The sequence below is a fragment of the Embiotoca jacksoni genome, unplaced genomic scaffold, assembly GCF_022577435.1.
Source record: "Embiotoca jacksoni isolate LCO1_2020_lvr unplaced genomic scaffold, fEmbJac1.0.p SCAF_23, whole genome shotgun sequence".
NCBI lineage: Eukaryota > Metazoa > Chordata > Actinopteri > Embiotocidae > Embiotoca > Embiotoca jacksoni.
Window position 1 is genome coordinate 5,026,647 of NW_027185374.1, and position 12,771 is coordinate 5,039,417.

The 12,771-nt window shown below is 40.0% G+C and overlaps 2 protein-coding genes across 2 annotated transcripts; one reads left to right on the forward strand and one right to left on the reverse strand.

Annotated features, from left to right (window-relative positions):
• The first annotated feature begins 2,302 nt into the window (after positions 1-2,302).
• On the forward strand, positions 2,303-6,272 carry mrps18a (mitochondrial ribosomal protein S18A). Its single transcript, XM_069158390.1, has 6 exons — positions 2,303-2,497; positions 3,210-3,241; positions 3,506-3,610; positions 3,708-3,831; positions 5,551-5,623; positions 5,733-6,272. The coding sequence occupies exons 1-6, from the start codon at positions 2,350-2,352 to the stop codon at positions 5,875-5,877; spliced, it is 627 nt and encodes a 208-aa protein (XP_069014491.1). The 5' UTR covers positions 2,303-2,349; the 3' UTR covers positions 5,878-6,272.
• A 92-nt stretch (positions 6,273-6,364) lies between these two features.
• rsph9 (radial spoke head component 9) lies at positions 6,365-10,765 on the reverse strand. The gene is made up of 5 exons (XM_069158389.1): positions 10,435-10,765; positions 10,190-10,325; positions 8,949-9,078; positions 8,572-8,715; positions 6,365-6,614 (listed from the first exon to the last, which is right to left on the reverse strand). The coding sequence occupies exons 1-5, from the start codon at positions 10,659-10,661 to the stop codon at positions 6,454-6,456; spliced, it is 798 nt and encodes a 265-aa protein (XP_069014490.1). The 5' UTR covers positions 10,662-10,765; the 3' UTR covers positions 6,365-6,453.
• Between the last annotated feature and the right edge of the window lie 2,006 nt (positions 10,766-12,771).

Consider the following 12,771-nt stretch of genomic DNA (forward strand, 5'->3'; position numbering starts at 1 on the left):
TCTGCTCTGTGGATGAGACGAACACAGAAGTCCATTTGCATCCCAGGGTGCAGCTTTTTTTCAGCCTTCACAGTTTAGATGGCATTTGAGAAATTGTTCACATTTTTGCCCTTGAAACCACAGAGCCATGACGGACAACATGTTTCTGACATGTCCTTCTTATCTTTACCATGTTTCATTTACAATTAGCTATGCTTAGCCACCTGTTGCGGGACCACACAAGATAGTCCCAGAAATATTTGGCATTAAAGGTGCCCTGCAGAGTTTTTCTTTTAAACAAATCACAGTTGTGTTTGTATTTGTTTTATTCATCAAAATTCATGATGTCTATCCTTGAAGACAACAAACACATTGAATGCATTTGCTTCCTCATAAAACATTTACAAGGCCAATTGTTTGATGTTTTGTTGGTGCACTGCTGCATTACTTGGCTCTTAACTTCCCAAATGCACCTGCCGTTAATGTGAAAAGAAAATGGTAGCAATTTAACCTCTTGACATTCACCAACCTAAATCTATCATGCTTCAGTTTCAATAAAATGGGGGGTGAAAGTTAAAGGTGCAATATGTGAGTCTTAAGTCCCGTCTGGACACCAGTGCATCGACTAAAAAGGTTACAATTGGTTAAGCCCATAGTTTATGTTGCTTATCTTTGTTTTAGCAAGACCATAGTAACAAGAAAACAGTCACAGCAAAACCACATAATATCAACACTATTTTGACTGTTTGTCTGTACGTTTTTGCACTATCAGTCCATTTTTATTTGTCCAGTACGCCTGGTTTGTTTGGTACATGACGTTGCCTTCGTTTAGTTGGTATAACTAGATGATGATCTAATTAAGCTTGTCACATTAAGGTATTATAACTGTTCTAAACTCCATATCAACGTACAGATAACATTGTCAGTAATGTTAAGTAATTCGTTCATAAGCTATTGCTACATAGCCAACATCAGCATTTACAGCTGTTTACGTACCAGTTTTGCAGAATTGTTGCAAGTTCAGCCTCTAACTTTATTCCTTTACTCACCAAGTACTGTCTCCATCAGTGGAAAGCAACACCAACTCTTATTTTGGTTGTATAGTTTCGCAAGAGTTCCTGCCATCTTTTTACTGTTTACTGTTCCCTTTATTCTGATAAGAAGTTATATTATGCTACTTCTTCCATTCATGTTGGATTGAGGGCAGACTGGATGCTACAGTGACTCACTATCACACAGTGGTAGTACAAGATGGAGCATGGTAACTTCAATAGATATCTGTGCAACACAATACACAGATGTCCTTGACCAAACATCAAAGCTGCAATTTTTTTCATATTCTGCAACTAAATTTAGTCAACTTTTGAATGTTTTAAACTAAAAATCTTACAGATTGCACCTTTAAATGAGGACTTATGTAAGCAGATCTCCTGCTGCAGCTCAACTCAGGATTTCTAAAGCTCTCTTTTATGCAAACAGATATATCTATGAGATAAACCCTAAAAAAAACAGGAAACATAAACATGACAACTGGACATAGGCATAGTCTTCTCCTGATAACACTATCAAACATCAAACATCTTATCTTCCTCTTTATCAGTGCATGAAGAGTCTACCTGTATCGTCTGCTTTCGGCTAGAAAAGCTTGGCATGTGCTCCCGTATGAGCCTCTCATGCTTTCATCTGATGTGCATGGTATGAATAGTGGTATGAACAGTGACCCATATCTACGAAAATCTCAACAAAAGCAACACAAGTTGAAAGTATGAAAATTGTCCAAGGATACTGCAGTTTATTGCAGGATTTAATTTCTCCCTTCCTTCCTCATAGACAAATAAATCATGTTTTTATCCTGAATCTTTATCTGGGTTATAAAAAACATCTCTGGTTCTGTGAGCTGCATTTCACCGTCACTTTCCCCCGGAGGTTTTTGGTAGGCCTGTATTTGGTAGGCTGGATTTCAACGTGCCATGTTTTCATTGCTTTTCCCTCTTGTGTTTAGTTTTGTTTGACATGTCTGCTGTAGTGTGTTCTGTGGGTAACTGTATTAGTTAGATTTAGATCTGGGTTCATATTTTGAAATCTTTTGAGGCCACAGTTTTGATGAAAGTTCATAAATCTATGAATTAATTTACTTGGACCAAAAATTTTTCATTATGAAGTCAAAATAGATCATGTATTGAAATGAAAACAAAATCCATACAGGGACATGCTCACAACTGACGTTGATTTGTGTACTCCGGTCAAACTTCTTTCTGATACGTTTTCTTTCTCTTGGATGCAATAACTGCTTTTCGTCGAGGGTGTCGCTGTTTTATTATCGCGAGATTACCAGACAGGAAGCGGGGAGGAGAAGGCCAGGCGTTAAACATGGCGGCCCGCGGTGTGTGGAGGACTGTCTGGACCTCGTTTGCGGACTTAAAACTGGGCGCCACAGGCACCAACGCGAGTTCTCTACAAAGGATAAATGTTCCTCAGCTGTCTGCTTTCACCATCCAGAGCAGAGGGATTCGTCAAGGTGAGACTACTCTGCAAACGTTACGACTTTTTTTTTTTTAGCCTTGTTAGCGTGATAGCCAGCATGCGCACGCGCACACACACACACACACACACACACACACACACACACACGCACACACACACACACACACACTTGATGCTTCTCGTTTGTTTTAAATCATTTTCCGGCCACATACAAGTTTACATTGGACACGCATGAAGTTACCAGGAGGTTGAAAAGAAACCCAAAGAATAAATAATTTTCTCCTCTAAGGACATTACTCCTTTTTTTTTTTTTTCTTTTTTCTTTCCCTTCAGCTATCTTGCTGTAAAATATAACAAATATGTAAAGTAATGGAGAGTGGAGACATCCCTCCTAAATGGTAGATCACAACAACTTCCCTGAAGTAATTTAAGACAGTGAGACGGCGTCTCATTTCATTGCATAAAGCCCAGCATCCAATATATATGTCCAAAATGTCTTTGTTGTGAATACAAAAAAAAAAAAAGAAGAAAATTGGTGTTTTTCCGTCTGTGAGGGCACAAAGTCACTAAATACAGCAGCATTAAAATATACTATTGTTGAAAGGGTGTCGTACCGGAGTTAGTTTTATTGGTTTTCCTGCTCCTCATTATCTATACATATATTTGCATGGGATTTCATGAAAATCATAACTGCTAAACTGACATTCATGATTGAAGCCTGATGATATATAATCTCTGGTTCACAGTGGTGGAGAAGCAAGATGGGAATACTGTGACGGTAAGTAAAACTGGGGTGTGATCCGCAACGTTTAGACTATATTCCCTGTTTGTTTGTTTTGGTTGTTAGAATAACACATATGCAACTCTTTGTAAACTTCATTTGTGATATTCGTCCATTGTCTCGATTTATTATTTTGGACAGACCTTTTTTTTTTTTTATAGTGTTATAATGCTATTGATATGCTCATGATATTCGGTCAATCTGATGAGAAGCTTCTATCTTACTGTTCGACTAACTGCTGTGATGTTTACCTCCTGTCAGATTGAGGGGAAAATCCTGGATATTCCAACAGGACCACAGCCTCCAAATCCCGCAGCCAGGTGTCCAATCTACAGATGGAACCTGCAGCACAAGTACAACTACACGGTAAAAGTGCTCACAGGCCTCCGTGGACCAAATGGTCAGAGATGACGTTGAAAGCCGTTTACAGCGGTTGACCCTCTTGTCTTGTTTCCCCTTGCAGGATGTCTTGCTGCTCAGCCAATTCATCAGGTCAGATGGAGGCCTGTTGCCCAGGAGAATCACTGGTCTCTGTCCAGAGGAGCATCGCAAGATTGCCGCCTGCGTGCAGATGGCTCACAGGGCAGGTCAGTGTTAAGGTGGATTCATCGTCCACGTAGGACCTTAACGAAAGTCTTGCCGTCGCGACCCGCGGCTCAGGTTTTCTGCTGTACCGCACAAACGGGGCCAGCTCTACGAACAAGAATATATCTGACACGCAGTGAGTAATAAAGCTACACCTAATGCAGTGAACTCCTGTACGAGTTCCAAATTAAAAGCCCTCCAACGTTTACACGGTCCAGCAATACACCAGGTTTTGACATAATCTTGGAAATGTACCCATTTATCACACATCTAAAAACGCTCCATGAGTCCATGCCTCATTGGACTTTATATTCACAACAGCAACTGTTCTCGTGCTTTCATTTACTTTGTTAAACAGTGCTGGTGAGCTACAGTCAAAGAAAAACGATGAAGTTTCATCTCGGTGACTGTTGTGACACCGTCTTGTAATTGAATAATATCGCAGGGAAACGGTTGCAGTGAGCAGAAGGCTCGCAGGGCAATCGCTTCATTTGAGATGTGTTACTGAAATGAGGAAAAAAAGAAGAGATTATTAAGGGTGGTGACTTACAATTCTTAATGTCGCATCAAAACCCTGAAGGGGAAAATAGAAGCAGCCACAAGGCGGAGTACTTAAAGGCCCCACGAGGTATCTCCCTTAGCCTCAATTAACCCTTCTCCACTGTGGCGGGTCGAAGTCAGTCGCTAATCTTGAACCAGTCTTTTGTATTTTGACGGCAAATGAACTGGAAAACTGGTTCCAGACTGGCACCAACAATTGGCTGGTCTAGAAGCAATAACTGCTTATGTCGGGGGCTGGGAACGGGATCATTGTGATCAACCAAGACCAACTAAAACTTTGTGACCGTCATCTGAAAAAAGAAAACGGAAGAGCCTCGGCATGGATGTGAAATGGAGTGAAGACAAACAACAGCGGTCTGTGGACGAGACAAACTGTCTCCTTGCACTGTGGTCCTCGACAGATACCCAAAAATAAACTCGACGTAGTCAGTGTTTGAAGTTGGCAACAGCACTGCTGGGAAAAGCAAAAACACGTATTGACGTATACAGTGATGTAATGTTGTGGCTCTCTAGCCCGTTGAAAAGCAAACTGGTCCTTAGAGGTTTCGCAAATTGTACCAACGAGTCCAGAACCAGAACTGGGCGTAGCCTCCGAGCAGATGAATAAATGGCCTTTACTGCTTGCTCCAAAAATCTTCATCCTCTCAAAAATGTTCATCCACTTCAAACAGATCACCATCAGTTTGTCTAATTTGTCACTCGGTAGGTAATGTTACACATTTCAACAAGCTTTTTAGGAAGTTTCAAATACAGTGGTGATGACAAATACATGTATGGTACATATGAAAGGCAAAAAATATTGTGCAAACTTGCCCAAGACATGATTGTAGTAATGCTGTTGTTTGTTCTTTAATGACTAAACCGCTTCGATGACACGGACAAACTTTCGTCTGCTTGGTTTACACAGATTTTTCAACATTGTCATCTATCAGTCAGTGCAACTGCAAAATTCAATAAAGGTCCATTACTTTGGTAGCTGATAATGAGTCAATCTTGAGTCCATCAGTGAAGAGCATAGCTGAAAAATGTGGCTGTTAACATGTGGCATTAATAAAAAAAAATTAAAAAAAATGTATACCTCTTCGCACCAGACCTGCTGTTGATGTGTTGTTTTTGAGTTTCTGACACAAACGTGTTTATTTTTCTGATCTGTGTTGAAGGTCTGCTTCCTGACCACAAACCCAAACTTCCAGAGGGCCACGTCCCGAAGAGACCCAAACAGCAACTCAACAGGTGACGCGTGGAACCGTGTCTTCATATATTCCTCTCCGTTATCTGCATGGATGTTCCAGTGTGGTTAAACCCTATTAATACTTCTCCTCCATCTCTGTTCACTGTACAGATACCTGACCCGCTGGTCCATTGACTCGGTGAAACCCATCTATAAAACTGGACTGAAGTGGTGTAAGAAGCGCATGCCAGTCGGTGACCCAATACTGAAGGACAATGTGCGTTATGGTGTGAAGCCCATGTACATAAAACACTGACGGGCAGACAGCCTGACCAATCGGTCCAACAACTGGAGGACAGTGGGTGGGCCCATTATTCAGGGACACGGGAGAGCTCCATATGTTTCAACTGTATCTGCAGTTGACCTTGGCTTGTGTCATACTGACGTGGGAAAAGGCCTAAAAGCATCGGTCCATCTGTATTTATTGTTAATTTGTGTTTATGAAGCTGCGTCACACTTGTCGTGAATCACAGTCAGCCCCACCCAGAACCATCTATTCCCCCCGTCGCCTCGCTGAAAGCCTTTGAAGTCGACTCCGCTGACAACTTAATGTGAACAACGACTGGGTCAGTGTTACACATTTCAGAGTAGGTGGTACGTTGACTGTGTGCTCAAGGCAACACAGATGTGCAAATAAAACGTGCGTGTTTACTCTGCCTCTCAACATGTGTTTACTGTGCAGGAATAGCTTTATTGAAAGAAAGCCAACTGGGAGAAGAAGCTTGTTGATTGGCAAAAAATAAAAAGTCAACACATTTTGATTTTAAAGGGTTATTCAAACAACTGGAAATTATGAATAATATGTAGCTTTAGGCAGGTCCAAGATATTTCTTCACAGCATGAAAGGAAGGTCCAGGTTCTTGGTCCCGTCGCCCATGTAGATGTATCCGTGCTGCGGCGTCATTGGCACATGGTAGAAGGTCAGTCCCAACCACAGCAGGCTGCGAACCACGCACACTCTGCCGGCACATTCGTACTGAAGAAGCCACGACCCTGAACACAAATACAGACGACTCGTAAACGGTTAATGTAAAATTCTCTTGACCTCACCGATGAGCTAAATTGAAATGGAGGCCTCGGAAATCTTGTACTGTTCACATGCTACAAACAGCCAAGGGATACAGCAATAAATCATCCCTTTGTACTTCTGAAGTCTACGGACCAACCCGTTACTCGGTATGTTTGGGCGTAACCATGAACACCAAGACCATGGGAATTGAGAACTGGATTGGCCACTCTGTAAACATTTGATGTCACAATAGGGAGGCAACTCCAACAGATAGAGCCGCTTCACTACGTTGTTTGTCTTAACTTGTCTCGACGTATGATGCAACACGGTGAAAATGTCACGGACATATGGTGTGTGTGTGTGACACACAACACGCAACGTCGGTTGCAGGAGAAAAAAAAAAAATACAAAGATGTAAATCAGGAGCTGGAAATGGTTAGCAGGAATGTTTAGGAGAAGGGGAGCCCAGCCTGGGTCTGAGAGGAAGGCACCTGTCTTTTGGTGGAGATACATCATACAGCCTCCTCCTCCCAGCCCCAGCCCCCTCCCCCCTCCATCCCCCCGCAGGCACCATTAAAAAAAAAAAAAAGTTAACTCTATGCATATGATCTCCTGTAGCGATGGCAGAATGTGAGTGTTGTTTTGAAACATCTGCGTTTTCTCTGCTGCAGCGATGACACTGCTGACTGACATCCGCATCAGTTCAAAGGCTCTCTTAAATCACACATCTGCTGGATGTTTGGTTCTGGGTGCTAAATATTTTCCTTGATCTCACACACACGCTTTTACATTCAGGGCCTCACTGTACATTCACCATGGTCTGGAGTGCATCCAACTATTGCAAGAATCTCCCAGACTTACTAGACATGACTGTGCATGAATAACATCGCGTTGTTTTTACTGTATTCGTTGCTTAATATTTGCTCCTGGGGTTTGAGTTTTTCAATATACAGTCAGCGTCCCAGCTTCCCACCAGGTTTGAGTTTGCAAACCTTAAAGACCTAATCTCCGTTTCATGCTTTCAGCTGCATTATCTCATAATGATAAACTTGACAAATATTATTTATTAAAGGCAATACAGTATTCCCTGTAGGAAATGACCCATCTTAATAAACAAAGCTTCAGCAGGTTTATGGACAAACTGCAGTGAAATTTTGCAGACTTGTAAGAATGTAAAAAAAAAAAAACACCTGTTAAATATTAGGAATCTGTCTTAAATTAGCCAAGACTCTCTCAACCTCTGCTATTATAGCTTAAGTTGTTTCAGTTTAATTTCATACAGATGCGAGCAATCCCATTAGTCACATCAAATAAATTTAGATTATAGTATTTTTTGTCCTTTGTGTCAGCTTCCATCCTGGTTTTTATCTTCCTCACTTCCAGCGAGGGGAAATTGGTGATGGTAGAACTCCAGAATCCAGGACTAAAAGCCCAGATATTACAAATCCAGCAGTAATCGTCTGGTTTCCAGGCCACTGCTGATAAACACTATATTAGCAAGGTAAAAGAGAAATTCTTCCATCGCAGTCCCAGAAAACCTTTCCTATCTGGCTGCGGAAGGTTTGAAGATTTTGGTTTTATTGTTATCGTTTACTCCTTACATTTTTTTTTTTTCCCCCACTATGTCAAAACCCTTCTTAGCCTCCAGTCAGCTGAATCCTCACAATGATAAGCAGTAACATTGGACCTCGTGTAGTTGTAGTTGTTGCATGGCAGGTTAAGCACACTAAATGGGAATAATTAACGTACCACTGTGTGTAAATGTCAGATTGGCTTCCCTTTTCTCTGGTTGTCTTAGAGCCCCGTCATCTTTAAATACAATAGGCTGTTGGAGTGTGATGTAGTGGCATCCACAATCTCGTAAGCTGTATTTTTATGAAATGAATGTATGTACTTTTTATATAATGAAACAAACAGGTGACATGAGCTGTGTGGCTTTACCTTTAGGAATGTCATCTTTCAGTTCATCCAGGAAGTCAATAGCTGGGTTCAGTTTACTCATCTCCAGGATGGATTTCTTCTGGTACATTGGTTCTCTGAAGTGCAGGAAATTGTCGAGCTTCTTTGACTCGGACTCGGAGAGACCTAAAGAAAAAAAAAGTCCAATCATTATTTTGAAACACAGTGGACCACATTCACAAGGCAGGATTAGCAAGTTAACCAAACTCATTTTGAGAAATATTTTCCTCAAAATATGTGTATGCATCCATGAATAATATTAGTCCACTTACAACAACAAAAAAACATGCTTTATTTAACAGAGTAATTCACATGCATCAGTAAATCTCAACACTCCACAGGATACACAATATATTTACCACCAAAGCCGCGGTTGATCTGGACGAGACTATTTGGAGCCTTGATGAAGGCGCCACGAGGTACCAGAGACACTTCCTTATCGATCTGATGAACCGTCACTGCCAGCCTGTTTTCCTCCGTCACTTTGATCTGCAAGGGTGGAAAGTAACCAAGTACGTTTACTCAATATAACTATATACTTAGTACAATTTTGAGTTACTTGGACTTTACTTGAGTATTTCCATTTCATACTTCCCCTCCACAACATTTCAGAGGGAAATCCTTTCTATTCCACCAGATGTATTGGTCTGCTTTAGTTTACTTTTAAGTTGAAGATTTGTTGTAAACAGATTCACCAAGTAATGCTTTTTCCCTCCATAGTTCTCATTTTGGTAAATATCTCTTTAAAAAAAAAAAATCTCAAGATTAGGTAAACAGTCCAAAAACTGAAAACAGATTTGTTTATCAGAACTTAATTTTTTTTCTTCTTTCTTCTCCCAGAAATCCTCAGATGACCCATTTGTCTTTCTGTGCCCGGATATAAAACTGGATACGAAGTAGTTTAAACTGGCTCCACCTGCAGCAGCTACAACATAAACATGCTAAACATGATAAATCACTGATACTTCAGCATTAATAATCTAATGATGCCATATAAAATGATGCATCAGAAAGACCATACCAGTACTTTTACTTTGATACTTGGGAACTACTTATGTACTTTTACTTGGGTACGATTGTAAAAGCAGGACTTTTTTGTTGTTGTTATGGAGTATTTTTACATTGCGGTAGGAGTACTTTTTTTTTTTTTTTAATACAGGATCTGAATATGTTATCCATCATTGTGGTTGTGCAACCAAAAACAGTTCATCACTAAGCTGGAATTTTATGACTCAACCAGCAAAAACAAATCTAATTAGGTTTTTTTTTTTTTTTAATGCTTCGTGATTAAAACACGACACAGAGATAGATGACCCGAGATGTGACTTTTAAAAGGAGAGGTACAGTGCTCTTCTTCCTTGTTAACAATATGTTTAATTTATGGTCTATCTATTACTTTTTTTTTTTTTTTAACTGTAGTTATAGATCTTCTGCACAATACTGTCAACTGTATTTTCTTTTTAAAAACAGACGGACGGATTTATATTTATAGACTATACAAAATAATGTAACACTTTCTCTTACTCACTATTACTAATAACTTGAAATGTCTCGGATCATCTCGCTGTTCATTTCTCCTAACTAAACTGACCACACTCACCACTACCTCCTCCTCTTCCAGCTTCTCGTAGATATACGAGGGGTCCCCCATGAATTGTCCCTTTGCAGCTTTGGACGCCTCCTGGATCATGACGTCTGTGACAGGGGGAAGCAGGAACCACTCCATGCAGTTGAAGCTGGAGATGACGGACCACACAGGACATGCAAACTAACAAGGTATCTCTCACACACACTCAAGAAAACCAAACCAAAAAAAAACCAGGGTCACAGCCGTGGCTCCCTTACCTGTACAGAACAGTTCTGTCTTTTAACTCATCTTCTCCTCTCCCCTGAGCAATGAAGTAATACTGCTTCAATCCCATTATTTTGCCCCAAAACAAGACTCGATTGAACTTGTAGTTTTTCTTCAGAATCACCAGGGAAGTCTGAAGAGCAGTTCTTTGCTCAACGTTCAAAATATATCTCCCACCGGCAGCGAGTTCTAAAGAATAATATAACGACTGTGAGTCCATTGTTTCAACGTACTGGTGAAGTAGACTTTTTTTTTTTTTTTACCGGTCTTATCGTTATCTAATGTTTGAAAATGCTTGCTAGCTAACACCAGCTAATCAAAACATTGAAGTCCGAACGCTGCTATGGTTGTTAATGACAACAAACCTTGTTGCCATGGACGCCCGGTTTTGCGCCTTCGTGTTTTGCCTTTTTTTTTTATTTTTTTTTTAAATAGGTTTTTATGTCTGACACGCTACCAATCGATACGCCAGTCAAAACCGAAACAAAACAAAACTGTTCACGTTTTTTTTTATTATTATTTTTGACTGCATTTGATTGTTAAAAAAAAAATAAAAAAATCTATAAAACAAAACCACGAGAGACTGACGTCATGCCGCATCGCCTTCATGGTGTGCGCTCGCCAGCTGGAGAGAACTTACAGAATGTATATTAATATGTCTGCACGCAGTTCAGTTTGTTTAGAGGAGTAGATTAAATGACTGTGCTGATGTAAGATATAGAAGGTATAAACACACTGGAACATGAGAAATCACGTGCTGCTGGTAGAATAAGTTATGTCATTTGCAAGAACAGAAAGTGAGCTTTGAAATGTGACTTGTGGAACTTGTGTATATAAACACGTTTTAAGAAAGGGAGACCTCACAACACAGAACAGCAAACTATCAAGTTTAGATGTCTGTAAAGTCATCCAGGCCATAGTCAAATCTAAATGTTATCGAAAGGCAGATGGACTTTCTTTATACTCAAAGTTCAAGAAAATTGAAAAAAGTTTGGCCTGGGCTAAATTGTCTTTGGGTACCAGATTGATAGAGTAAGACTTTCTAATGATTTATGAATGGCTTTCCAATTAATCTTAGTCCCAGACATTGTGTATAATCGTATGGGCTCTACAATGTGGTCAACTTCCCATTCCAATAGTTTTCTCCGATAATGGCGAACAACAAAACTTAATCCAAATGTTGTTTTGTATTTACGTCGTGTCCTAACAAGGAATTTAGTCTAATCAAGCAGCAATGTTGCTGCCTGCAGATACAGGTGTAGCCTTGATCACGTTGTTTAATGCACGGTTTAACTCTTATCCGCGATGAATTGAAGGCCTATCGAAGAGTAGAATGGCACCTACGACTGGAAAAAAAAAAAAAAGGTGATAGATGTGAATATGTTTCAAATTATTTTTGATGAATTAATGCTCAGGTTGATGAATACGCTGGATGAATGTAGCGGATCCAGAAAGAAATTGATGGTCGGTTAATGACCGCGGTTAAATGATACGTTGGTGAATTGATGTCCTGTTGGTTGATGAACTGATGAAATATAGTATTAATTCTATGAAATATTTTAAGTACATTCAATATTTTTGAAAACACGTCGGAATCTTTCAGCACTTTGAAACCTTAAACCTTTATAATTTCACCTAATAGGACTTCAGCCTTTCTGATGATGTAAAAAAAAAATCCATTAACAGCACATCAAATATACCAAACATGTCACTAGAAAAAAGTTTTGTGTCAGCAACGGCAAAATGGTGAACCATAAAGATATGCCCATAAAATATATGAGTAGCGGCTCCATACCATTTAAATGTGCAAGCCGGCTGTCCCGTTGTTGTGTATTGTGGTTCATTAGCAGGGCTAATGTCATTCCCTGTCTGCTGTGAAAAGGGTCTGTAATCCAAACCAGTGAGGGAGCATGCATAGTATAAAACAGAAAATGGAACACATGCCATCATTATTCTGAGGCTATTGCATACATCTGCTCTTGTTATACTGTGATAAGGCGAATGTCTGCAGCTCAATAAAATGGATCGAGACAGTTAACTTACAATACAGTATATTACCTGTGAAGCAGCAATATGTGTTTGTTGCTTAATTTGCTAATTAATTCATATTTTCTTGTTGCTTCAGCATTCCCTGACAATATATTTGATTATCCTACAATACGGAGCTCACAGATGTAACTTCACATGTCCTGTTCATCATCAACATATTTCCTCATCCATACAGTAGATGCTCATTAGAATATCTGATGTAGTTTGTGGAGTAACTTTGTGATTTCCCTCCTTCTAACAGGCAAGAGTTCCCATTTTGAGTTGGCTTCACTCCCTCTCTT

What these genes read in the sequence shown, in the direction of transcription:
- rsph9 (XM_069158389.1), bottom strand. Translation starts at nt 10,661, where the DNA reads ATGGACTCACAGTCGTTATATTATTCTTTAGAACTCGCTGCCGGTGGG. An exon ending in GATCAACCGCGGCTTTGGTG is followed by an intron (nt 8,716 to 8,948) that starts GTAAATATATTG and finishes TTTTTTCTTTAG; the next exon opens with GTCTCTCCGAGTCCGAGTCA. An exon ending in GAAAGATGACATTCCTAAAG is followed by an intron (nt 6,615 to 8,571) that starts GTAAAGCCACAC and finishes ATTTGTGTTCAG; the next exon opens with GGTCGTGGCTTCTTCAGTAC.
- mrps18a (XM_069158390.1), top strand. Translation starts at nt 2,350, where the DNA reads ATGGCGGCCCGCGGTGTGTGGAGGACTGTCTGGACCTCGTTTGCGGAC. An exon ending in GAGCAGAGGGATTCGTCAAG is followed by an intron (nt 2,498 to 3,209) that starts GTGAGACTACTC and finishes TCTGGTTCACAG; the next exon opens with TGGTGGAGAAGCAAGATGGG. An exon ending in GCAGATGGCTCACAGGGCAG is followed by an intron (nt 3,832 to 5,550) that starts GTCAGTGTTAAG and finishes TCTGTGTTGAAG; the next exon opens with GTCTGCTTCCTGACCACAAA.